General features: G+C 41.8%; 1 protein-coding gene across 2 annotated transcripts in view; it reads right to left on the minus strand.

Moving 5' to 3' along the window:
* Nucleotides 1–2,056: 2,056 nt before the first annotated feature.
* The window catches only part of zbtb21 (zinc finger and BTB domain containing 21), a 41,110-nt gene continuing 15,481 nt past the window's right edge, over nucleotides 2,057–27,685 (minus strand). The window contains exons 2-3 of one of the 2 annotated variants that reach the window (XM_078233017.1): nucleotides 15,841–15,943; nucleotides 2,057–6,188 (exon numbers count right to left, since the gene is read on the minus strand). In XM_078233017.1, coding sequence (XP_078089143.1) covers nucleotides 2,943–6,176 — 3,234 coding nt within the window. In that variant the 5' untranslated portion in view covers nucleotides 6,177–6,188; nucleotides 15,841–15,943 and the 3' untranslated portion in view covers nucleotides 2,057–2,942. The remainder of the gene's footprint in view (nucleotides 6,189–15,840; nucleotides 15,944–27,685) is intronic. The other variant, XM_078233016.1, reaches the window with a different exon arrangement.

Genomic DNA, 27,685 nt, shown 5'->3' on the forward strand with positions numbered 1-27,685 from the left:
TAGATTTGAACAATAGCATTAATTACGAAAAGAACCTTTTAAATTAAAGGACGATGGCTAGGTCTTTGTCAAGCTGATGGGGATTTTGTCCAGTAGTCAAAGAACCCGCGGGGAACATCCGTCGGTTCCGTGGGAGAGGCCCAACAGAATCGAAACAGAAACAGAAAATGCAGAGAATAGAGCCAATGGTTCAAGTCTGGATGACCCTTTGTCAGAACCCCAGCCCATCCTGACTTGAAACGTTGGCCCTATTCTCTCTCCACAGATGCCGTCAGACCTGCTGAGATTTTCCAGCATCTTCTGTTTTTGTTTTCAGATTCCAGCATCCGCAGTATTTTGCCTTTACCCAACGGAATCAAGCACCCTTCAGGCACTTAGGCAGCCACCGTCAGGCCTTCCAGTCACTTGAAGGCCCCGGGCGGTGGCTGTCCCAACTGCAGAAAGTTCCCAGCCAGAGACCGGTGGTTTCGTCACTGCAGCCAGCACCACCATTGGGAGTGGTGGCAGCTGGCGGTACTGCACCCACCAGAGGTCCAGGACCATTGTGGGACTCCAGGCCAAAGATGAGTAAGAGCGGAGGGTCACGTGACAGCATCTCCCACGATTAAGTGGGCCCAGCTTCCACGTTTCCCGCCATGGCAGACTACAGTAAATCCAGCCCAATATGTGCTTACAGGATTCTCTCCTATACTTAAACATATACTGTTAAAATTACAAGGAATAACATAGAGAGTTCCACTTGATAAGGTTTTGCTGCAATAAAAGTGACAAATCAAACTAGAAATACAATTTTTAAGACTGTTCTGCTGTAAACAATTGAATTTAATGTTCAGAGTACTATGCAGTATTAAAGTCAGGAAATCAAGAATTAAGTTGAGAAACTCCAATGTAGCAAACTGTATTATCTTTTTAAAATTATAACATTTTATAAAGGAAATGTCTAGTTATAACAAACTGAACTGCTTGAACTTCTCTCGTAACAAAATTAAATAGAATTATGCATTGATAATGGTAACATGATAGTTTATGATAGTCCTGTCAGTGTTGTTGGAAGTCTTATTTATCCTCAATTTGGGAGAGTAAGAAAGACTCACTCTGAAGCATTTTATGCCAATCACACTGGGTGCAGACTGGGGGGGGAAGAGAAGAAAAGAAATGGTATGATTTTACCTATCTGGACATACCAGTATAATGATGATACAGCACCATCCCTTCAGCGGAATACTGTCAAAATGATTCATATTTGAATGTGAAACACAGGCTTTCCAGATGTCTTTGTATTAGTTCCATTATAAACAAGTTAATTACATGTAGCATACTCTTCGAACTGGGGTGGAGGGTGTTGAGATGACAAATTTGAGCCACTGGCAGATTCGAAGGAAACTAAACTGCTAGAACCTGGCACAAATATAAAGGCCACTAAATGGCTCACCCTCCTGCACTGCACGTTCCTCCTTCCTGAGTGCAATCTACAGAAACCAAGTTAGTGTAACACTCCATTTTCTTCGTCACTACGTTTCATCATTACCTTAATTTATAATACAAAATACTTATTTACTACAAATTGGCCTCAACAGTAACGTTTGGCTCATGATTCTGAAGGACATATGCTCTTTTCCCTGACGTCACTTGTGTCATTCCTACCAAATCAGCTTTTCACTCATTTTCAATTCACTGTACTTTAGTTGTAAAAAATATCCACTATCAGCTATTAAGCAAAACATTCAAAGAGGAAACATTTCAACATTGTCTGTCACGTGAAGGTGAACTTGGAAGTGTGTGGGAATGGTTGTACTTTCCTGCGCCTGTTCTACTGTCCTCCAGTCTAGTTCAAGTTACCATCTTTCGACACAGCCCAGTGCTGGTGAAGCAGGACCAATGCGATTTTGTCTCTTTTCTCTTTAGTTTTAGCTCACCCCATTTAGAGATTCCCATTAGTCGTCTGCTACCTTTGGCTGCTCAAAGTGCAGGATTTCTAGAGTGTCATTGTGTGTATCCAACACAACAATGGAAGTACTTTTTTTTCTCCAATAGGTACTGTATATATATTTTTTTTAAATCACAGGGTGACTGTGCACAGGGGCAAACAGGTGAAAGAGGATAAGCTCTAACCCTCTGTTTGTAGGTTGAAAATCATCTTTTGGAGTCATCTTGGTTAAATTGCCTCTGCTTGCAGTAGATTGCCATCCATTGTGCTAACTGAGGAGGTGTGATTGACAATCAAGCTCCAGTTTTGTCTCCAATCTGTTGACTGGTTGAGAGCCACTTGCAGCAAATCCCAATAATCCCATGAGCTATTTACTGGTAATGCCCATGCTAACTGATGCTTGAGCTACTGGATACACTTTGGGCCTTAACTAGTGCAGAAATCACATTCAGAATCATAACTTTTCTGTGCTGAAACAAAACCCTAATCGAAATGGCCACACTCTTCATTCCCACTGAAACCAGTCAGTCTGCCAACACGGCTGAACCGGTGAATGTTAACCGAATTGCTGTTAACAGAACACAATTGCTTTGATGATATTACTGAAGCCCCACATATATTACTCAATGTTAAAAACACATGATAAAGGATCCATCTCAATGCACGAGTTGGTTCAACGGTATTAATCCAGTTCCACTTGAAACAATGATTGTGTAACACTGGCAAAGTCCTATTATATAAAAAATATGCTTCCACGTAGCACCCAAGTAATAAGTATGGTGATTTTTTTTTTAAATTCTAGGTTTTACTTTGATTCATCAGTAATACCAATTCCATATATTACTTTTCACCTTTCTTATCCAACTCTGTATTTTCCTAGACCTTCGGTGAATGGATTGTTCATTATATTGCCAAATACACAGTTCGTGCCCATGGTGCACCCTCTGTTTCCAAGTTATCTGTAGATTAATCTAGTGGAATCCCAAATGAATCACATGAAACTGAAATCTTAATTTCAGTTGTGGGTCTGTTCATGGCTCCACAGACTGAATGCAGTCTTGAAAGTCCTATGGCAAAATTTGCACATGAATGGCCTTTCGAAGGTGGCTGCTGCCAGAGGAGGGGCATGGGAAAAAAGTGTATCTGCTACCTGCGGGCTACCCAACTTGTCCGAATGATTTGTGGGCTGTTCAGGCTCAGGAGACTGCTCATTGGGTGACGCAGGGAGTGGTGGTGCAGGGGGAGCAGGTGGACAAGAGGAAGGGCTCCTCACAGGTTTAGAAAATTCAAGGCGGTCTGCGGACTGAGAGATATGGGACTGAAAGTGGCTCCAGAGACGGAAATTGGTACGGAAGGCTTTATGGCAAACGTGGCAAATGAATGGCTTAACAGCGCAGAGCAATTCCTGATGGCGCTCCAGCTGCTTGTGTATTGTGAAGATCTTGCCACATTTTTCACATGGCCAAAGACCACGTTCTCCTTTGCACGTAAGGTCCTCTGGTTCCCCACTGCAACTATTGGATTCGGATGCCACGTCTTCCAGATGGATGGGATTTGTAGAGACTACATCAGGTAGATGGTTATCATTAGTGCTTATATTTCTGCGACTAGAGACGCTGAGGTCTTCAGGAATGCAAGAGCTGTCTTCAGAGTCAACATACATTGGTTCTGAAGAATCACTATAGGCGTCTTCCTCTTTTGACGTACTCGGGCTGGCTATAGAGTCCTCTGCTATTTCAGTTTGAACCTCCTTGGGCAAGACACCATTGTGACATATTGGATCCAAATTGGGTGGTTCCACCGGGGCCATTGTGTTTTCATTGTGAACTTCAATCTGATGACGCCATATGCTGAAAGAAGACTTAAATGTGCGTTTACATTCTAGACAAGTTAGCTTCTTGTATTCACACTGACTTTCGTGCTCCTGCTTCAGTTCTCTGGAACAGAACCTCAGGCTGCAGTAGCAGCACACTGTAACATTCCGACAGATCCTCTCATGCTTTGCCTTCTCTGCCAATGAAGACAACTTGGTGTTACAATGTTCACATTGATGTTCAATACTATCTTCACTCACATTTTCAGTAACACCTTGTTCTTTCGGTTTGAAAGCCTTGTTATAGAGCTTGCAAACAAAGGGCTTCTCACCTGGGTGGGTTTTCATGTGCTGCCTGTAACGTGAGAGGAAACGAAACAGCTTCCCACATGTAGTGCAAATGTACACTCCTTTGGTTGCAGATTTCAAATTCTTTTTAAATCCTTGTTCTGAGCGCAGACCTGGGTAACTATGTGAGACTTGCCTGCGCCGCAACTTGTGAAATAGTGCCTTCTTGATCTCCCTTTCGCGCATCATATCGTTAAGTTTCTTTTGGAATTTTTCTTCTGGAACTGGACTGGAGCTGGTAGCTGCTGATGGGTTGATAACCACTCCATGTTGAGTCTGACAGTGTGTCCAAACTTTGAAATTGGTGAGAAATCTCTTATGACAGATATCACAGGCGTACGGCTTATCTGGATTATGATACATGTCGACATGCCGGAAAAGACCTGCCGTAGACCGAAATATCTTGAAGCAGGTCCTGCACTTGAACTGCTTGCCAGTTATTGTTGATTCAGACTCAGAATATTCATCCTTGTTCTCGTCAGTCTTCGACAGATCAAGGTTCGTATCATCTGCTGTAGGGCTTGAACTTTCCTCAAAGTTTTGTGGTATGTTGGGAGAATGCGGGAAGGTTTCGGACTTCTCATAGGAAAACTTTGCATTTTCAGTCTGGAACCTCCTCTTCACTGGCAGCATTGACGTTCTTCTGTTCCTCTCTGCATTTTTTACGGCGAACTCCTTACTAGTGGATGGTGACGTCTCTCCCACAGTAACTCTAATTATATCAGAAGTATCTGAGACAGGGCTGGAGGGTTCTGTTTTTATTTTAACAGCTGTTGGTAGTGAGATGGCATCAGCGTCAGCAGCCTGAGGTACATTAAGTTGTCTTGGTCGACAAGGTTGATCAACCTGTGGTTTTTCCTTTAGAAGCTGCTGCTTCATCGAGTCTGTGATGGAGGGTTTTTTGGATGATACATCATACGTCAACTCCAGTGGTTCTCGTTTACATATCTGTGAGCTGTAGTTTATTTTTAGATCAAGAGAGGAGGAGTAGGTAGGAACTTGGCTGTCCATGGACAATGACCTACGAAGGAGACTTTTCACCAATGGCCCACTGCTGACAACACTCTGGCTGTTGAGTGGCAATCTTGCAGACTGAACTGTGGGCCCTACTTTGGCATAATATAGCAAATTACTCTCTTCCATTTTGCCAACATTTACCGAGAGCCCAGATTTCTGTTGGGAATATGAAAGTCCTGTGGTTCCATGAAATGAAAACGCGGGTGAAAGTTGCGGCCGAGACAAAGACTTTCCATTCACCAAGAGGTCAGTCAGGCTTTGCCTCGTATCAGAAACATTGTCAGTAAAACTTGTGGTGCCATCTACACTCATGGAATTTCTTCGATCACACCAAAACCTCATTCTGTTTTGATTGTCCAGAGATTTGAAGGTTGCACGGAATTTAGTGTCACCTAAAGCCCCGTGTAGATCTTTTAACACAGGCTGTCCTTTATCATCCAAGAGATGAGTTGCATCAGCATCTCTGGATGGAGCATTAGAAGTTGCCCTTAGCACGTTCATCAAAGATGAGGACTTGAAACTGTGACTTGGATCTTCCTCTGATGGTGCCTTTTTCTGACTTGATTCCCCTCCCTTTGTTTCAGAATCAACGTTACTTTTATCGAGGTCATTGCGACTCTGACAAACAATCACGCTGCGTGGCTGGGAACTACTTACATCTTCACCAACTTTGGTGAGTTTTTTAATAGGGGCACAGGAAATCTGAGGTGTCTGTGATGGAATGCTGGTCAGGAAAGAGATACCAAGGTTGCCACCAAGATCATGGATGGCCGCGAGACACTTCTTCTCTGTGAAGAGGGATGCAGAGTAGATGTAATTCAGAATATTCTCAAAGATAGCTGCTTCACAGAGATCCAACTGGAAGACCGACTGGCCTTCATTCTCCTTCTTGGTAAACAAAGCCCGGAAGTAGTCACTGCTAGCAGCCAGAACGTTCTTATGAGCCCGAAATTTATGGTCACCAACAATTAGGAGTACGTCACACAGTTGGCCTTTCAGACGATCCTCATTGAGTGCGCTCAGGAGAGAGATGGCATGTGCTGGATTGATGTAGTGAAGTAATCCTTCCATGATCTGCTCTACCTGCAAGACAGCAGCAGAATAATGAATGTTAAACTTGGTAGAATTAACAGAAAACAAAGAGCATGAAAGCATCATGATAATGACATCTGAATTGAATAGACATTTGTAGATTCACATTCCAAGAGTGCTAGGAGGGTTCTCAACATTTTCTATCAGACTCTAGTGCAAGGCTCATAAGTAAGGATGTGAACATCTTAGTTACCCTCTTTTAAATGGTAATGGAATGACTGAACGAAACCAAGAAAATAATAATTTGAAAATGTTCTTAAAGTGACACAATTTATTGTTTAAATGTTTAAACCAGATATGTATACCAATCCACCTGCTCCAAAGCCAACACAAATTTATGTCAGTATTAAGTAAGAATTAGAATGTCAAGACATCGTAAGGAGCTCTCTCATTTTGTGCACCACCAACAGTGAATAATATTTGTTCATTCATTTAAGGGATGTGGGCACCACTGGCTATGCCAGCCAGCATTTACTGCCCATCTCCAATTTGTCTCGAGAAAGTGATAGCCTTCTTGAACCACTGTAGTCCACATAGTGTAGATACACCGACAGTGCTATTATTAGGGAAGCAGTTCCAGAACTGAGACCCAGTGACAATGAAGGAACGGCAATATATATCCAAGTCAGGAAGTGTGTGTCCTGGATGGTGTCAACCTTCTTGAGTTTTCTTGAAGCTGCACTCATCCAGGCAAGTGTAGGGTATTCCATCACATTCGTGACCTGGGAGTCAACTGGCGAGTTACTCGCTGCAAGATTCCTAGCCTTTGATCTGCTACTGTAGCCACAGTATTTATATGGCCGGTCCAGTTCAGTTTCTGGTCAATGGTAACCTCCAGGATGTTGATGATTAGGGATTCAGTGATAGTAATGCCATTGAATGTCAAGGGTAATGGTTAGATTCTTTTTTGTTAGAGATGGTCATTGCCTGGCACAAATGTTACCTGACATTTATCAGCCCAAACCTGGATAGTGCCCAGGTCTTGCTGCACATGGACATGGACTGCTTCAGTATCTGAGGCGTCGCAAGTAGCGCTGAACATGGTGCAGTCATCAAACACCTCCACTTATGACCTTACGGAAGTAAGGTCATTGATGAAGCAGCTGAAGATGGTTGAGCCTAAGACACTACTCTGAGGAACTCCTGCAGAGATGTCCTGGAGCTGAGATAATTGATCTCCAACTACCACAACCACCTTCCTTTGTGCCAGGTATGGCTCCCGACTAGCAGAGAGCTTCCAGCACCCACCCTCCCCCTCTTCCCATTGACTCCAGTTTTGCTATGGCTCCATGATGCCATTCTTGGTTAAATGTAGCCTTAATGTTAAGTGTGGTCACTCTCACCTCGGAGGTTCAGCTCTTTTGTCCATTTTTGAAATAAGGCTAAAATTCTGGTCACGAGCTGAGTGGCCCTAGCAGAACCCAAACGGAGCATCAGTGAGCAGGTTATTCTGAGTAAGTACCGCTTGATAGCGTTGTTGATGACCCCCTTCCATCACTTTACCGATGGTAAATGATGATTCCTTGTGTACAGGATATACCTGGGCAATTTTCCACATTGTCATGGAGATGCCAGTGTTGCAGCTGTACTGAAACAGCTTGGCAAGGGGCGTGGGAAGTTCTGGAGCACAAGTCTTCAGTACTATTGTCGGATTATTTGTTAGAGCCCAGAGCCTTTGTAGTTCCAGTGTCTTCAGCTGTTTCTTGATATTACGTGGAGTGAATTGAATTGGCTGAAGACTTGCATGTGTGATGCTGGAGACTGCTGGTGGAGGCAGAGACAGATCAGCCACTCGGCACTTCTTGCTGAAGATTGTTGCAAATGCTTCAGTTTTATCTTTTGCACTGATGTGCTGGGTGCCTCCATCATTGGGAATGGGGATATTTGTGGAGCCTCCTCCTTGAGTGTGTTGTTTAATTGTCCACCACCATTCATGACTGGATGTGGCAGAACTGCAGAGTTTTGATCCAACCCATTAGTTGTGGAATTGTTTGGTTCTGTCTACCGCTTGTTGCTTATGTGTTTGGCACACAAGTAGTCCTGTGTTGTAGCTTCACCAGGTTGACACCTCATTTTTAGGTATGCCTGATGCTGCTCCTGGCATGCCCTCCTGCATTCTTCCTTGAACCAGGGTTAATCCCCTCTGTTGTAAAGTTAGTGTTTGTAAATTTATTAAAAAATTGTAAAATGCTAAGAGTTGTAAAATTTTATGCTTGTGTTAAAAAAATTGTGTTTTTAAAAGAGATGCAGGTGCAAAATGCAAGTACACAGAGAACATAGAGTGAAACAATTTTTCAGAGGCAAAACAGCAGGGTTGCCTTGGTAACAGACTTCAGGCATTTGAATCAGAACATGTTTTTGAATTTTAACCAATCAATTTAAAATAGGCATTTGAATAGCAGCAGCCTATCAGATTTGAATTTGATATTTTGATAACTTGTAAATCAGTCCTATTGTGGGGACTTTTGGATGTCATTCGGGGTATAAAAGCCACAGTTCCCAGCTCCAGAGAACCAGACAGCCAGCCTCTGCCACAGTTCACAGCTTGAGAGAGAGACACACAGACAGTAACTGTCATCTGCCAGCCTAACAGCCACATTTATGTCTTAAAAGAAAGTCTCATCTCAATCGCAAAAGTACCAACAGAAGATAAAGAAGACAGAAGATAAAGGAAACAGAAGATTCTGGAAAATAACACCTGGTTGCATTTTGAGTGCGACTAAAAATTCTATTTTTTTTGTCAGTAAGTGGGAATTGTATTTATCTAAACAGCATTCCATTAGAATAGTGTTTTATTTAGTTTTTTAAAATAATTTAGTAAACCTGTTCACTGTTAGCTAGACGAATAAAGTGTTACTTATTGCCTTTACAGAGAGAGGGTCTCAGGTAGTTATTTTGATTTAACAACCAAAAGTTGCTGAAGTGCAGATATTATCCCTTCTCTCACACACTTTACCAGATTATGAAGGAAGGTCCTTCTCTTGGAGTGGTTGAGTGTTAGCCCTCAGAGAGGAGATCAACCTTCCCCTTTGTAACACCTGGCCAGGTGGTAATGGGAGAGTGGAGGATATGCCAGATTACAGATTGTGGTCGAGTATAATTCTGATGCTGCCAATGGCCCACAAATCCTCAGAGCTACCTGGTCTCGAGTTGTTTGAAATCTATCCACTGAGCACGGTAGAACCACACAATCCGATGGAGTATGAAGATGGGATTTTGTCTCCACAAGGAAGGGGAATGGTGATGATGGTGTCTGGGATATTAGCTGCAATGTATGATTCCACAAGTATGACTATGAGGTGTTGGGCCAAGTTCCAGATAAATGAGATTAGGTAGTTCTTACATGTTAGTGCAGACTCGATCGGCTGAAGGGCCTCTTCAGCACTGCACGATTCTGTAATGCCATACTGTTGTTTGACCAATCTTTTGGTCCATGCCCCCAGATGTTAGCAAAGACGACTTTGCAGGGTTGACAGAGCCTTTGTCATTTCTGGTGCCTAGGTTGACACCTTATTGACTTGCCTTTAGTGGTTTAATACAATGGAGTGGCTTACTAGGTCACTTTAGAGGGCACTCAGTCACATTTCTGTGCTGGAGTCACATGCAAGGACGGCAGATTTCCTTCTCTAAAAGTAAGGAATGAACCAGATGGGTTTTCACGACAATCAACAATTGGACTTTTAATTCCCCCTGGCACTGGACAGGCAATATATGCAGGATTCATGATCCGTCTTACAAAGGATGCTATCAATCTCTCTAATGAGGAAAAGGGCAGTAGGGAGATGAGCTAGCCGACCACTGCACCGTGGTACAAAAGCCATTCAAGAGTGGGGAGCAAAAAGACAAGCGACAGTTGTAGGGGATTCTATAATTAGGGGGATTGATAGCATCCTTTGTAAGCCAGATCATGAGTCCTGCTTATGTTGCCTGCCCGGTGCCAGGGTGAGGGGTGTCTCTGACCGGATTGAAAGGATATTGGAGTGGGAGGATCTAGTTGTTGTGGTCCACACTGGGACAAACAACATTGGTAAGACTAGGAACTTCTTCACCCAAAGGGTTGTGAATCTGTGGAATTCCTTGCCCAGTGAAACAGTTGAGGCTACCTTGTTGAATGTTTTTAAGTCAAAGTAGATAGATTTTTGAACAGTAAAGGAACTAAGCCTCATGGCTAGCCGGCAGGTAAGTGGAGCTGAGTCCACGAAAAGATCAGCCATGATCTTATTGAATGGGGGAGCAGGTTCGAGGGGCCAGATGGCCTACTCCTGCTCCTAGTTATTATGTTCTTATTTTCACTGAATTCAAATTTCACCATTATTTGAATTGAGGACCCCAGAGCATCATCCTGGGTCTCTGGATTACGAGTTCTGTGACAATACAACTACGTCACTCCTTCCCAAGATATAAATATCTTGGAATTATTATAAAACTACAATCTGAGCAAGGGGTTTGAAGGGCAGGCAGCATTATTTATAGCCCAAAAGCCGACACCATTAGCAAGAACTATTGCAAGTGTAAGGTAAATTTCACAAATCACAACAGGTACCAGTCACATATGGTTTAATAAATGTGACAGCTGACTGTAAGCTTAGAAACAAAAAGCAAGAACAAAAAAGGACCACACAGACTAGACTATCTGGCTTGTTTAACTATTTAGATTCACTTTCATGAATTGCTCACACTTTGTTTCCCTTTGTCTTGGAGCTAAGTCCGTATTAGGTCCAGTTGGTGAAACAAAAACTTTAATTTCAATCAATTCTGCATACTGTATAATGGGCTGATTCATTTATTGAATAGATTACCATCTAAGTGCAAAGCATCCACTCTGTGAATTACTTTGACTCACTGTTACCTTATCTTAAAAATCAAATTCCCTAGTCATCCTTCTGCATCCATTCTACGGATTCCATTCACGAGTAAAAACACATTACCCGTTCTTCTTTGGGCAATTCTTTACTTTTTTGCAGCCTGGGATTTGGATGATGAGCATAACCACTTGAGCTGCGGTTGTTTGGTTGTGGGATAATCTAAAACCCTAAATGGATTACGGTCATATAAATTATCCATTAATTAGCTGCACCAACATTGATATTCTTTGGTAAGCAGCCAAAGATAATTTCCTGGTAGACTTTTAACGCTAATTGTTCAGTCAACAATATTACACATCAACAATGTCGAGTGGACTGACAGATGGCATTGGCATGGGCTGCTGCTGAATCCACGCTGTAGATCTGCCTTGTCCTACCAACAATATATGGCATTTTTAGTGTAATGACACATCCAAGGACGCTTCACAGGAGCATTATAAACAAAGTATTACACCGAGCCACATAAGGAAATTTTAGGTCAGATGACCAAAAATTTGGTCGAAGAGGTAGGTTTAAGAAGTGTCTTAAAGGGGGGAAAGTAAAGTAGAGAAATGTCAGGAGGGAATTCCAGAGCTTGGGGCCTGGCCAACTGGATGTATGAGCATCACAAAGAGCAAAGTGATAATGATGAGCTAACATGTTTTTAGTGATGTTGGTTCAGCGATAAATATTGGCCAGGACACCAGGGATATCACCCATAGCTCCTTTTCAAAATAGTGCCATGAGATGTTTCACATCCACTTAGAGTAGAAAAGATATCAGTTTTAACATCTCTCCTGAAAGATTGCTGTTTTAAAATTCTAGTCTTTACTGTGACTTTACTAGGCAGTCTAATACTGATGGTTTGGTGGCAGTTTTCAGACCACCTGCGGGGAATAACTCAGAATGATAGGCACTGTTGGGCTTCGTTCCCCCTTTACTGGTGGCAATCTTGTCGACCTTACTTACCGTGGCTGTCTCTCTGCAAGACACTGGTTACTGCAAAGGTTACAGCTCAAAACAACATCCAATAGTAACTCTGAAGACTTGTGCTCCAGCATTTGCTGCACCCCTAGCCAAGCTGTTCCAGTACAGCTACAACATTGACATCGACCCAACAATGCGAAGAATTGCCCAAGTATGTCCTGTACACAAAAGGGCAGGGGAAATTTGATCCAGCCAATCGATCTACTCTCCATCATCAGTAAAGTAAGTGCTCCCTAGCAACATTTACACAGTAATAACCTTTTCAATGATGCTCAGTCTGGGTTCTGTTAGGGCCACTTGGTACCCACCCTTATTACAGCCTTGGCCCAATATGGACAAGAGCTCCATTTCAGAGGTGAGGTGAGGTGAGATGACGAGTTTAGTTTATTTATTAGTATCACAAGTAGGCTTACATTAACATTGCAATGAAGTTACTGTGAAAATCCCCTAGTCGCCACACTCCGGCGCCTGTTCGGGTACATGGAGGGAGAATTTTAGCACGGCCAATGCACTGAACCAGCACGTCTTTTGGACTGTGGGAGGAAACCGGAGCATCCGGAAGAAACCAGGTTTGACCAGGTGTGGCATCAAGGTGCCCTAGCAAAACTGGAGTCAGAGGGAATCAGACTGGAGTCAAATCTAGCACCAATGAAGAAAGTGGTGATTGCTGGAGGCCAGTCATCCCAGTTCCAGTCTCATGCTCCAGCAGAGTTCAATCTAATTTTTATATTTTAAAACTGACCACAAAAAGCAGCAAAATATGGCAGCCCAATGATCTCCTGACTTCTTTTGTGGCTTGAAACCACTCCTATGTCTCATGACAGAACAAAGGAAACGTCCCAGACTGATGCTGTCCAAATGCTCTTTCCTGAAACTACTTCAAAAGTAAATTATCAATCGGGTGGGTTATTCAAACACAAAGACACTGGCTGTCTCAGATTGCAAAGGTGTCAAATGACAACACATGACATGTTGTCAAAATGACAACCTTTGTTTTGAAAAAGAACTTTGAACTTGTGGAAGTCACACAATGAGGAAGCCATGTCGATGGCCTGCTATAAATCAGCAGAAGCTGCTTGCCTCCTGGCACAAACTGTTTCAGTTCAGCTGCAACTCTGGTATCTCCAACAAGACAGAGAAATTAAACATTCTCCCTTGATATCAATGGCATTACCTTCGCTGAATCCCTCCAAATCACCATCCTCAGGAGTTATCATTGATCAGTCATATAAATATTTCGTCCACAAGAGCAGGCCAGAGGCAGGGAATTATGCAGCGAGTAGCTCACTTCCTTGTCTCCCCAAATTCTGTCCGCCATCTACAAGGCTCAAGTTGGGTTCACGTCCATTTGCCTAGATGAATGCTGTTCCAACAACACTCAAAAAGCTTGACACCATCCAGGACAAAGTAACCGCTTGATTGGCATCCCATCCACCACAATCAACATTCATTCCCTCCACCACCAATAAATGCACAGCGGCAGCAGTGTGTACCTCTTATTCTTATAAACTCTAGTAGATACAAACCTAATCTCTCCAACCTTTCCTCATAAGACAACCTGTCCATTCCTGGTATATTAGTCCCACTTCACGAGCTTTTATTTTTCACAATAATCTTTGATGTGACACCTTATCAAAGGCCTTCCAGAAATCTAAGTACAGTACATCTACCGGTTCCCCTTTATCCACAGTACAAGTGATTCCTTCAAAGAACTCCAATAAATTGGTTAAACATGATTTCTCTTTCACAAAACCATGTTGACTCTGCCTGATCGCCTTGAATTTTTCCAAGTACACTGCTATAACATCTTTAATAATGGCTTCTAACATTCTCCCTATGACAGATTTGGAACTATATCACTGTTCCTGGATCAAAATTGTGGAACTTCCTCCCTAACAGCATTGTGGGTGCACCTACACCAAGTCCTACAGTAGATAAAGAAGGTGGCTCACCCCCACTACCTTCACAGGGGCAATTAGAGATGGGCAATAAATGCTGGCCTGGCTGGCAACACTCACTCTGAAAGAATTTTAAAAAAATACTCAAATGGTTTCTTCGTTGTAATCTATCCCCTTGATCATATAATCGTTTTGTGATCATTCCATGACATGGTGTCACTTTCAATATAACCATCAAAAGGCATCATTCAGAAACAAGAATTAGAAATAGTTTCCAACTCACTAAATGTAGACAGATCTCAAAATAGAATGAACTATATTATTCTGTGCTTTTAGTGCTATATTTACCATCGTTATTTTAGTTCCAAACTACTTCCTTTTAATCATTTCAGTTTCAATATTGCTGTTTCCTCTTTTTCAGTTTCATTATTTTTATTTCTGTAAAAATGTATTTTTACTTTTTCTTTGGCGTGCTTCAACAATTCACAAACTTTGTTTGATCAATATTGTACATGGAAGTTCAGACGTGGCCTCACTAATGCCCTGTACAACTGAGGCATAATCTCCCTACTTTTGGAACAAATTCCTCTCACAAGAAATGATAACAGCTTTCCTAATTAATTGTACTCTTCCTGATCCCTTCCTGTGTAGCTGAGGCACCTGTGATGCAACAAACCTGGCTTTTGCTACAGTCCTCCGAGGAACCATCTCAATCCAAAATGGAAAAGCAGTTTGTGAGTGAGATAGCCTCTGGGGATTCCTGCACTATCTGCCTGCTTCTCTTAGATAATGTGGCGGTCACCCATCCTCTCTGCTTGTGTACTTCTTAACTGCGTGCTTCAACAATTCACAAACTTTGTTTGATCATCATCCATCGATTATAGACGCGTAAATCACTTCTGGTTCTTGCTCCCTCTTTCACTGTTTCAAATCTTTGTCTTTTATGTTCCTTATGTAAGCCACAGGAACATTTAAAAAAAAGAGTTGGATTAAACCACATGTGACCACCTATCTAAACATGTTATCCACATAATCCTCAGCCATGCAGATGCACCACAGTGACTCTAGCCACAGCTCGGGTTCCGCAGCCCAGAGCTCAAGTTTCTGCAGCTGATGATACTTCCTGCACAGCTAGTCATCGAGGACAGCTTGTGCCTGCACAACTTCCTACATCCTCTCAAGAGAGTCCAGAAAGTCCTATATTACCAACCAATTAACTATGGAACTCCTTTGAAGTTGCTTTTGGATTTGTCTGTAAATGCCCAGATCTCTCTCTCCACTCTTTTTGAACTCCCTGCTCCTCATGTGCCCCTTTTGTATTCCAGGTCCCATTTGTGCATTATATTTGGTCAATTCTTTATCCGAAGATTATGAGCCCCTAGTTTTGTCTCTGTCTGGAGTAACAGCCTCAAAACATCTACCCCGTCAAGCCTTCTGAGAATTTTTTATGATTTAATGAGAGCGCCTTTCACTCTTCCAAACTATAGAGAACTTGGACCTATTCTACACAATCACTCCTCAGAATGCTAACCATCTCACCCTAGAAACTCTACCCCTATGACACTAACTCAAGCAGGGATCTCTATCCTACCATGGAGGAGGGGGACTGGACAAAATTGGAGAAGTTAAATATATAACTTAAAGGATTATAAACATAAAGGATTCTAAAACCAGACAGCACATTGGAGATGCCTGCGCTCTTCATGCCAAGTTGCCGAGTGGATTGTTGGTACAATTTAACATATAAAGACTTATATGAAGGTGTGACTTATGCAACAGGTTTAATGATAGCAGGCAATGACATTTTCCCAGAAAGAAACAAATCACACAAATTATTCAGTGTTTTTTTTTGAAAAAAAGAAAGACTTGCTGTCAGCTTAAATTGCTTACACTGCTTTGAAAAAGTATTCATACTTAGGATGTGGGCATTGCTGACCAGGCAAGCATCCATTGCCCATTTCTATTTGTCCTGATTGTCCTGCAGGGTTTTTTTCATTCAAACCTGTCCTGTGATATTCTAAATTCCACAAAAAGAAAAATAATGTATTGATCAGTGGCAAAGACATGTTGAATGTTTACAATGACTCAAATGCTCTGGCCCTCAGGAAGGAAGCCAAAACCTCCCGAGATAAACTGGAACTGATTTAAATGGATATGGGTTTGGACAGAGGAGGTAAATAAATTAGTAAATGAACAAAGAAGTCAAATTCATAACACAACTTACATCTGAATCTCTCTCCTTCCATACATTGTCACATATTTACTAACAGATTCCCTGTGATATTGTTCACAGCAAGTTAGAATTAGTTGGCGGTAATTTAGACAAATAGGGTTTTAATGGCAGAGGCAGCTGGAGATGAGTGGCAATCTTTTCTTTAAATTCTTACATAGGATGTGGGTATTGGGTGGTAAGACTACCATTTATTACCCATTCCTACTTGCCCTTGAGAAGGTAGTGGTGAGCCACTTTCTTGGACCTGCCGAAGTCCTTGTGGTGTTAGAAAGGGAATTGCAGGATTTTGACCCAACGGCAGTGAAGAAACGGCGATATAGTTCCAAGACAGGATAGTGTGTGGCTTGGAGGGGAACTTGCAGGTGGTGGGGGTTCCCATGCACCTGCTGCTCTTGTCCTTCTTTGTGGTAGGGGTTGTGGGTTTGGAAGGTACTGTCATAGGAATCTTGGAGAGTTGTTGCCATGCATCATATAGATGGTACACGTTGCTGCCACCATGTGATGGTGGTGGAGAGAGTGAGGTTTTAAAATGGTGGATAGAGTGCTGATCAACTGGGCTGTTTTGTCCTGGATGAAATTTACAAAAGACAATTCACAGGCAAATATTGCTATGAAGTGAGTAGGTGATTGATTTCATTTTAAATTTTATTTTGGACATTGGATTTCAGTTATTCTAATCTTCCTTTAGTATTATTACAATTTATACTGTAGGTTGTTGTTTTCCTCCTTGTGCTGGTAATGATTGTTTATTAACCTACAAAATAAACAGCATATATTTATATCGTTCATTTAACATAATAAAACATCTCAAGATGCTTCACAAGAGCATTATAAACCTAAATATAACACTGAGCACAAAAGGAGATATTCGTGCTGGTTAGGTACAATGGCCATGCTAAATTCTCCTTCAGTGCTGGAGTTTGGCGACTGGGGGATTTTCACAGTAACTTCATTGCAGTGTTAATGTAAGCCTACTTGTGACACTAATAAATAAACTTCAATTTAAAGTAGTGTAGATGGAAGAGTAAAATCTATCAATATATTTTTATAGTTAAATGCGTAAAACTAAGGGAGATGGATTTCTATACATGACAGCATTTGCCATTTATTGGCCCATCCTGCTAGCCTATTCATGTCCTACTTTAGTCATTCACGGTCTTTGCCAGAATTTGCCATATGCCAATTTTATTCCCTCAATTCTGAGAGCAGATAATTTACCGATAATTGTAAAATAAGAACAGCTCCTACCCCAATCACCAAAGCTTTTTAGTTCAATAAATTTATTTTCATCCTTAAACCTTTTCTGCTCTCCAAATATCCCTCAATCTACGTGACCACAGTTAACTTAGTTTCAAGAGCTCCTGGCCCAGAGGGTTAGGTTGATGGGCCATGCTCAATTGCCCCTTAGTGTCAGGGAGATTAGCTGGGTAAATATGTGGGGTCACGGGGGTAGGTCTGGGGATTGTTGTTGTGTGAGTTTGATGGGCCGAATGCCCTCTTTCTGCACTGTGGGGATTCTATGAAAACTTCCAATTAACACTGTTCAGACAGAAACTACTCACTTTCCTGCATACATTAAAAAGACTCCACACGGCAGCACAAGAATCCTCGGGAAGCAGTGTAGAGAATCAGCACAAAAGCCATACCCTTCCAAGGCGCTAGCTGCCACAATCTACTAAGTGGTTAAATACCTCTAAGCTTCTGACTGTCTTAGTGACTGAGTGTATGAGCAAATGGGTGAGTGTATAGGTGCACAAATCAATAGGTGGATGAGATTAAGTGGGTCAGGTGGCTTCTGGGAGGGTGATAGGTGGGTGAGGGATTGTCGGGGATGGGGGTAGAGGGGCAAGTCAGTCTGAAAGCTGGGGATGGGGGGTGGGGTGAGTTGTATAGTTATTCAAGAATTAGACTAGGATTTTTCTGTCTGACATTTTCTAAGTAACCATTCAGGTTCTCAACAGAGAATCGGTTTCAGAGGGTCCCTGGGATCAGGTGAATTGTTCATCGAAAGTTCAAACTTCCTGGGCAATTGCCACCATGATTCAGAGATCAGATGATCTGGGCCACTATCTTTTCCTTTATGACAGTAACTTATTAAACGCTTTTGGAAAATCTGCGTGAACCACTTCCACATTTCTTTTATATATTTCTACAAAGAGCTCTTTGAGGTTGGTCAAGCATGACTTTCCTTTTAAAAATCCACTTTGATTGGTCCCAATTGGTTCATGTTTTTTTCCATATGCTTAATACTGTAATTTCATTTTGAAATATAGCTTCGAGTAGTTTGCCAACTGAAGTATTAATAACTGGCCTATAATTTCCCGATTTAGCCCTGTCTTCCTTTTCGAAGAAAAGAATCATGTTTGCAATATATAGCCAAAGGTCACAAATCTACGTAATTGCATACTCAAGAATCTGAAAATTCAGCACAGAATCCGACCAGTGTTAATTCCACATTTAAGTAATCCGCTAACACTGCTTTTGTGCACTTTCCCAATATTTCTTTCTCTTTGAATATTTATATAATCCCTTTTTAAATTTCCTGAATTAATTTTCTTAATAATCCACATTTGATTTTGCATTTCTTGTGACATGGTTACCTTTTCGCTTTTACGATTAATTCTAAAGTCATGTCAATTCACCACTAATTGAAATAATTTCTCTGCAAAATGCCCACTGGATTTCTCCCTAACCTATTTAATGAAAATGTGTTTGTTCTCAGTCTAAGATATCAGCCTTGGTCTCTGTGCCAGCCTGAAGGTTGTAGGCTCAAGCCGCAGCCTGGAGACATGAGCCCATAATCTAGGCTGACATGTTAGCGCATTATTGAGGGAATGCTTAACTGTCTTTTGGTTGAGGCATTTACAGCAAGGCCCCATTTTCTCTTTCAGGTAGGCATACAACACGACAATCCTCAAACAACCCCTTACACGTTCAAGAGGGAGCTGGATGTGGCCCTTGCGGCTAAAGGGATAAAGGGGTATGGAAAGAAAGCGGGGGTGGGAAACTGAAAGTTCATGATCAGACATGATCATATTGAATGGTGGTGCAGGCTTGAAGGGCTGAATGGCCTACTCCTGCACCTATTTTCTATGCTTCTATGACAAGACAGGAATCGAAGGAAATCAGAGGGGGGGTGGGGTTTGCTACATGCCCAGCCTATTAGTCATCCCACAACCAAGATTTGAACAGAGTATCTGATCATTTATTTCATGGTTGTTTGTGGAACATTGCCGTATACAAATTGGCTCTCAGATTTTTACAAAAGTAGCTACCTTGCAAAAAAAGAACTTCATCACTGGTAATTCACTTTGCTAAGTCCTGAAGTTGTAAAAGGCACTACAGAAATGCAAATTTTGTCCTTCTTCTTTATGCGTACATAAGTTAGAAATCAGCATGTGTGCATCAACAACGTTAGGAGTTATGGCCAGAACTCCGTGTCTGCGTGGGTTTCCTCCGGGTGCTCCGGTTTCCTCCCACAGTGTGAAAGACGTGCTGGTTACGTGCATTGACCCGGACAGGCGCCGGACTGTGGCGACTAGGGGATTTTCACAGTAACTTCATTGCAGTGTCAATGTAAGCCTTACTTGTGACTAATAAATAAACTTTACTTTACTCCGGTCTCTTACACCCCAACACTGGCGACAGCGAGAATGGAGAAATTGGTGCTTAGTCAAAACTCCATTCACTGCAGCGAGATCGGAGAGTCCTAGCCACGGATGGGGTAGGAGAATTCCAGCCTATGACACAACCATTCCAGCTATGGCACTACAATATACCTTCCGATAACCCCTCTTCTTAGGCAGTCTCTCAGGATAGAGAATGACTTGTTTGCACTCCAAATTGGTGAGTTCTGAAATGCTTCTCAGCATTTCAGAACCCACCAAATTGGAGTGCAAACAAGCATCAGAATTCCAATGCACAATCTGTAGACTCTGCCACATGCGGGGCAGTTGGTGCTTCCAAATAACACTAGAGTTATAATCATTCTTATTATCTATTCTCCCAAATCACACCACCTTTACTGTAATCTGCGCACTTAGCTATTAACAATACAAATTGTAAATACAATGTTGGGCATCGAGCCCAAAGCAATAACTTAATTTCCGGATTCTGCTGACAGTCAGGACAATCCCAATTAATTTGGGTCTTATAAATCATTATCAATTTAGAATAGATTCTCCAACAAAGTTATTGCACACTGTTGCGATGAATGAAAAGCAACCTGTTAGAATAATACTGTGTTTGTTTAAATATTAAAACAAGCTAAAAATGCCTGAAATACCTAAAGTGAAATAAAAGACAAGTGTAATATGTTAATTTGGAGACTACAGTCACTTGCCGCAGAAAAAAACCCTTTTGAAATGAATTCAGGGCAATGATTGATAAGGCTGCCCATCACATATTGCAATAAAACAACTTGAACCGAGAAAGCAACTTTTGCACAGTTTTCCTAAAATAAATCTCACCCAGCCAACAGACAAAAACAAATGTTGCCAAGGAAACCAACAGAGATTAAAGGCTAGCCAGAGGCACTGGTGTTTTAGTTATGAAGACTTTTGAGTTATGAATTTGAGATAAGGTGTTCCTGTTCCACAAAATACAAACATCTCTTCCTGGTAAATTGACTGTAAGAGGACTCACATACAGGAGCTGGCTACTTCTGGTGTTAATAGCATAGTTGAGCTAGATCTTGGTGAGTTGTTTACTTGCTGAAAGTAACATAATTGAGCATTCTGATGTTAGATATCTGTGAAGTATTGATTTGCTAGCTGAGAAACAGAGCAACTGTATGTTTTATTATTTTCTTTTCTCGTAGCCTGTTAAATCCGTAACCAGAGGCATAATAAACTAACCCCGTTAAGCATAACAATATCTTGACTGAGTTGATTGCAGGTCAAAGAATTATAAATAGATCCTCAGTCAATAATTTCCCATCCTCTCCCCAATCATATGCTTCCTCCATCACATCAATCCCACTGTGTCCACACCAGTAACTTCCCAATACAGATTCCCTGTCCGAGTAAAAATATTAAGTCCAAGTCTAGGTTTTTGGAAGCCTTTGTGTTCAAGATTTAATGAAGGCGTTAAAATATTTAACTGATGTTACAAACAGGAGGGCATTTAACTTAAACTGCTCTGATTTCTCTCACACCTGTCTGCAAACAGTAAAGTTTTTAGATTTTGATTTACCCCTTTATAAGCGGTGGTGTATTTCTCAGTATGATTTAATTTCAATTAATAAACTCCAGCAAACTTGAGATCGGGTGAATTCAGAGGGCTAGTTTATTTGCACACACTCAAAACCAATGAGGGGGTGTCGCTGCAAACAGCCCTGTGCATTCATAAAATAAACAAGGCATGGAGAAAGAAAGATTTACAAGGCAAAGACCAAAGGGCAAATAATTATTGTTTCACCCAAACCCAGAATCAGAAGGTCAATGGTGAATTCCTTCAGAGGTCAGCAGACTGAACTAATGCTGAATAATTTGTTTTTCCAGTGGAGTTGACTTCCATGAGGAGATAGGCACACAGAAATGAATTAGGCTTTCAGGCGATGGTATAGAAGTTCAGAAGTCCTGGTAGAAACAGTAGGGGCAAGCATTCAAACCTAGGCAGAGCCCTTGTTCTGTGCTGCTGCTTGGTAGATGAAAGATGACAGACTGATTTGCAATACAGCAAGACAGTTCAACTGGTTCTCCCAGCTAGGGGGGTCATGTCACATGACTTTCACCACTCCATTTTGGCAGTGATAAAGGGTGCATATTCCTTTGTCTGGGTTCCGGAGATTGTTTATGTTCCAAACATCAAGCCTAAGAATTTGAAAGGAAGGCTGCAGGGTCCTTTGTCCCAGTAAATGACTCATCTCTGATTGGCCAGGCTTGGCTTATGAAATGAAGACAGTCTTTGGACAATTCCCTTCGAATTTGGTCTCTGCAAGGGTCATTAGCATCTCCTCAGAGATAATAAGGAGTATGATGCTGTGATACTGCTCTTATTGTTCTCGGGTTGCAGCCAGACATAGCTTCAGTCATTTTGAAAGGTCACTGTCCAGTTATAAAATTTTTGAAAGTAGCTACAAAGATAAACACACACACATTTTATAAAATTAGATAATATGAGGTCTTAAGCCCATTACACCAATTAATGTAATCATTAGGTTATTACTGTGTAAGTGTTGCTTGATACCGCTGTTTATGTCACCTTCCATCATTTTACTGATGATCAAGCGTAGACTGATGGGGTGGGTGGTAATTGGCTGGGTTGGATTTGTGTACAGGACGTGTACACAAGAAACATAATTGCTGGCATGATGGTATCAGCTGATCTCACATCACAGACTAAATTATTAACAATGTGGAATGTGAACATATCCCAGGCCAGCAAACATTTCCCTTTGCATAGTCCTCCTGGTCTCAAATTCTACATTTCTTTGATCCATTTCCAGCACCCACTTCATCCATCCACCTTTTCCCGCCAACATGGGCATCAATAGCTTTTTGAAATTTCTGTTTGGGAAGAGTTTTGCACTTGAATGTCATCATCAGGGTTAATTTTGCACCACCCACCATTCAAGATGGAACCACTGTGAATGGCACCTTCTCGTGGCCAGTTGTCTTTACAAGGATGATTTTTATCACCAATCTTGGAAATGGTCATTTGCTTGCAAGTTGAAGATCATTGGTGTTTCATCCATATTTCCATTGCAGGTCAGCTTTATCAGCAAATTCGGGCAGAAGGCGCTGTAAAAGTTTTGTTTTCTGGCGGAGTACTGAATCATGTCTTCTCATGTCTTCCGCAGTCCAAATATGTGGTTAGGTGGATTGGCCATGCTAAATTGCCCCTTAATGTCCCATTAGCCATGGGAAATGTGTGGGGTTACAGGGATAGGACAGGGGAGAGGGCTTAGGTAAGATACTCTGTTAGAAAGTCAGTGCAAACTCAATGGGCTGAATGGCCTCCTCTGCACTGTAGGGATTCTATTATCCCATGAATCCTGTGCATCACCACTTGGCACTGGCCTTGAATTCTGGAATACTGCTCCTCCTGTCCCCCAGTACCCATCCCTAGAGCCCTTGTTCACAGCGAAGGGGAGGTTTGGCAAAAGAGAAAGAGAGAGTCAGAGGCTGTGAGCTGGGGCAGCACGGTGGCACAGTGGTTAGCACTGCTGCCTCACAGCGCCAGGCATCTGGTTCGATTCCTGGCCTGGGTCACTGTCTGTGTGGAGTCTGCATGTTCTCCCTGTGTCTCCGTGGGTTTCCTCCCACAGTCCAAAAGACATGCTGGTTAGGCACATTGACCATGTTAAATTCTTCCTCAAGCCGAACAGGTGCCAAAATGTGGCAACCAGGGGATTTTCACAGTCACTTCACTGCAGTGTTAATGTAAGCCTACTTGTGACACTAATAAATAAACTTAAACGGGAGGGTCAACAGTAGGAGGGAAAGCCAGGGAGAAGGAGAGACAGCGAACCAGATAGTCACAATGAGGAGGGGGAGGGTGCAGGATGTGTGGTGAATGAGAGTTTAGAGAAGCAGGAAAGACACTGAGCAAGATTGGCAGTGAGCGTGAGGTGAGTAGGAACTTAGTGTATTTTTTTTAGACTGTAATATAAAAAAATTTGAGGTTGTATAATTTACCCATATCGGAATTTAACAATATAAAGTATTTCAACTTACAGGGTATAATATTTTAGTGTGAAATTCTGCTTTGTTTAAAGTTGGAGGAAAATGTAACTGGATTGATTCGTAAGTTTGCGGACGACACAAAGGTTGGTGGATTTGCGGATAGTGATGAGGACCATCAGAGGATACAGCAGGATATAGATCAGTTGGAGACTTGGGCGGAGAGATGGCAGATGGAGTTTAATCCGGACAAATGTGAGGTAATGCATTTTGGAAGGTCTAATACAGATAGGAAATATACAGTAAATGGCAGAACCCTTAGGAGTATTGATAGGCAGAGGGATCTGGGTCTACAGGTACACTGGTCACTGAAAGTGGCAATGCAGGTGGAGAAGGTAGTCAAGAAGGCATACGGCATGCTTGCCTTCATCGGCCGGGGTATTGAATTTAAAAATTGGCAAGTCATGTTGACGCTTTATAGAACCTTAGGTACAGAATGCACTTGGAATATAGTGTTCAATTCTGGTCACCACACTACCAGAAGGATGTGGAGGCTTTGGAGAGGGTACAGAAAAGATTTACCAGGATGTTGCCTGGTATGGAGGGCATTAGCTATGAGGAGAGGTTGGAGAAACTTGGTTTGTTCTCATTGGAGCGACGGAGGTTGAGGGGAGACCTGATAGACGTCTACAAGATTATGAAAGGCATGGACAGAGTGGATAGTCAGAAGCTTTTTCCCAGGGTGGAAGAGTCAATTACTAGGGGGCATAGGTTTAAGGTGCGCGGGGCAAGTTTTAAAAGAAATGTACGAGGCAGATTTTTTTTACACAAAGTGGTGAGTGCCTGGAACTCATTGCCAGGGGAGGTAGTGGAAGCGGATACGGTAGTGACTTTTAAGGGGTGTCTTGACAAGTACATTAATGAGATGGGAATAGAGGGATATGGTCCCCGGAAGCGTAGGGGGTTTTAGTTAAGTCAGGTAGCATGGTCGGTGCAGGCTTGGAGGGCCGAAGGGCCTGTTCCTGTGCTATAATTTTCTTTGTTTCACTTAAAGCTGCACTTTTCAGGAATGCAACTATAACTTTAAATGAAGGCATACTGTACCTGCACGCCAACTGTGTGATTCATCTACAAGGGCATCCAGATCCCACTGCACCACAACATTCTGCAGTCTCTCGCCATTTAAATAATATTCTGCTTTTCTATTCTTTCCACCAAATTGAACAACATCAAATTTTTCCACATTATGCTCCAGCTGCTGAGTATTTGCCCACCCATTCATTCCTTCTGTATCCTTTTACAGACTCTGTGTATTCCTCCCAACTTGCTTTTCTACCTATCTTTATAACATCAGCAAATTTGGCGACAGTACACTCAGTTGCTTCAGTCAAGGCATTAGTACAGAGTAAATAGTTGAGGATCCAGCACTAATTTTAGTGGCACTGCCACTAGTTAGTGTTGCCAACCTGAAAGTGACCCATTTATGTTGACTCTCTGTTTGCTGTTAGTCAATCCTCCATCCATACTAATATATCACCCTCCAATCCTCTAGCCAAACTAATTTATCTCCCCCCAACATCATAAGCTCTTGTCTTTTATGTGGCAACTTGTTAAATGCTTTTTGGAAATCCAAATGCATACATCAAATGATTCCCCTTCATCTACCCTGCTTGGTACATTCTCTTTACAGATCAAAGTATTTCAAAAACTATAATATTTCCAAGCTTCCCCAATGGACGACAGATAATTCATAGAACAGAAACACTCAAATTTGTTTTCCCCAATTTGTGATAAATTAATTGATCTGATACAGAATGCAATCATTCTGAAGTGCCTGAGAATGAAGAATAGCCAGCCAGTGTCTCAGCAACTGATCAGTGGTTGACTATCCTGCTGGCGATCCCCATCTGGACTGCATATGAATAATGGCATATGAGTAAGATTTTGGAGTGCTACTAGCCTGCAGGACCAAACCTCATCACTAGTCAGCACCTTCGGGAGAGAGCGGAAGAGAAAAAAATATTTGTCTAACACCTCATTGTACCTTATGGAAACGTCTCAAAACGCTTGCAATGAAATCCATTGCCTATATAACAATTCACACATAATTTACTGCTTACAAAAAGCCTTGGAATATCCAATTGGGAAGTGAAATGGTGCCATGCAAATGCTTTATGTAGGCAAATGTGAAAACCACAGCAAAGTCTCACAAACAATGAGATGAATGACCAGTCAATCAGGTTATGTTTTTAGCCCTGTTAAGAGAGGAAGAATGCTGGCCCAAGAAAGAAAAATAAATTGTTGCAATGCTCTGATATCAAAACTATCTCCCAGTCTATAAACAAGGTAACTGAGCAACCAGGTGTGCTGATTCAACATGGACTGTCCTCATAATGTTGGATTAAAACAAAAGAACACCTCTTGTAGATCACAGGTAAATTTATGTAGACCACCTAGTTTCAGAACTTAAAATTCAACCAATCGATATCAACAGCGACAGAAGTGAACAGCTTTTTAAAAAAAGAATAGCTGCTTATCTCTTCCACACCACGTAAAAACAATTACAAGAAAATCTCACTGAATTAGGTCAGATAGAATACTGCACTTTTTTTCAGCTATACAAGTTTTTAAGACGAACCTTGGATGTGGGGCACTCAGAACACCCAGGAAAAGGGATATTGTTTCTTCAGACATGCAGCTGCACCGTGACAAAGCGTACATTCATCAGCTGAGCCACACTGTAACATCAACTCCTCAGTAACTATTTCCGTTGATGAGTCACATAAGTGTGATTTATTACAAATGGCAGCAATCCAAAAGACTTTTTACTTTTTCCAGCAGTCTTAAAATGCCACCGAAGGCTGTAAGTTTCTAAAGCAACAACTTTAAACAGCGATGACAAATCTACATAAAAGTACCTGTTTGTCCTGACATAAAAGAATCATAAGATGTTTTTAACTGAAGGAGAACAGTGGAATGCTTTTCTCAACCCTCATAACCCATGAGTCACCGTTGGCTACATGGAATAAACTTAGCATTTCACCACTTCCCTACTGAAGGCGGGACAGCTCAGGATAAGAAAAATAGCTGCTGTTTAAAAAAATATACATTATATGGAACAAAAAAATTGCTAAAGGAAGCAAACCATGCATGTGACAGCATTGTCGGAGGTGGAGTCTGACAGAGGATGCAAAATAAATCTTAACAGAACCTGGACAGAAGCCCTTAATGTTGCTTTGAAAGAAAAGACGGAAACTGAACTCAGCCCTAAGGAATATTCTCTTTTCTCTACCCTCCATCCACATCAAATATGGTGACACATAATGGAACCAAAATGCTCAAGTCATTGGGATGAACCAAAAACTGGATCTAGAACAGGCAGTCTGTTTCTGACTAATATGTCTGCGACATTACTAATTGAAAAATACTTCAAAGTTTACAGTGCTCAGCACGCAAAAGAAATTAGTCGGAAAGAACATTAGATACATGGGCTAGATAGATACCTACTCTGCCAATTGTGGCTGTTAGGATTCACTCCATTTGCACAGAGGTTCAGGGGTGTCCTGGCACCCCAGTAAATGTCCAATGCCTTTTGCCAACAAAGGGGATGGAAATAATTTTATAAAACATACAGGTCAATCAGAATAACAGCACAAGAAACAGGACCATCAGTAAGTTGCTCAGACCTTCATGCCACAACACCATTCAAGAAGATGATGGATGAAGGTGTACCTTCCAGCCCAATCACTATAACTCTTGATTCCTTTAGTATTCAAAAATCTATCAACTACTGTCGTGAATATACTCAATCACTGAGCATTCACAACTCTCCCTTCGGCTAGAGGATTCCAAAGATTCACAACCCTTTGAGTGAGGAACTTTTACCTCATCGCAGTCCCAA

This window comes from Mustelus asterias, chromosome 17 (assembly GCF_964213995.1).
Source record: "Mustelus asterias chromosome 17, sMusAst1.hap1.1, whole genome shotgun sequence".
NCBI lineage: Eukaryota > Metazoa > Chordata > Chondrichthyes > Carcharhiniformes > Triakidae > Mustelus > Mustelus asterias.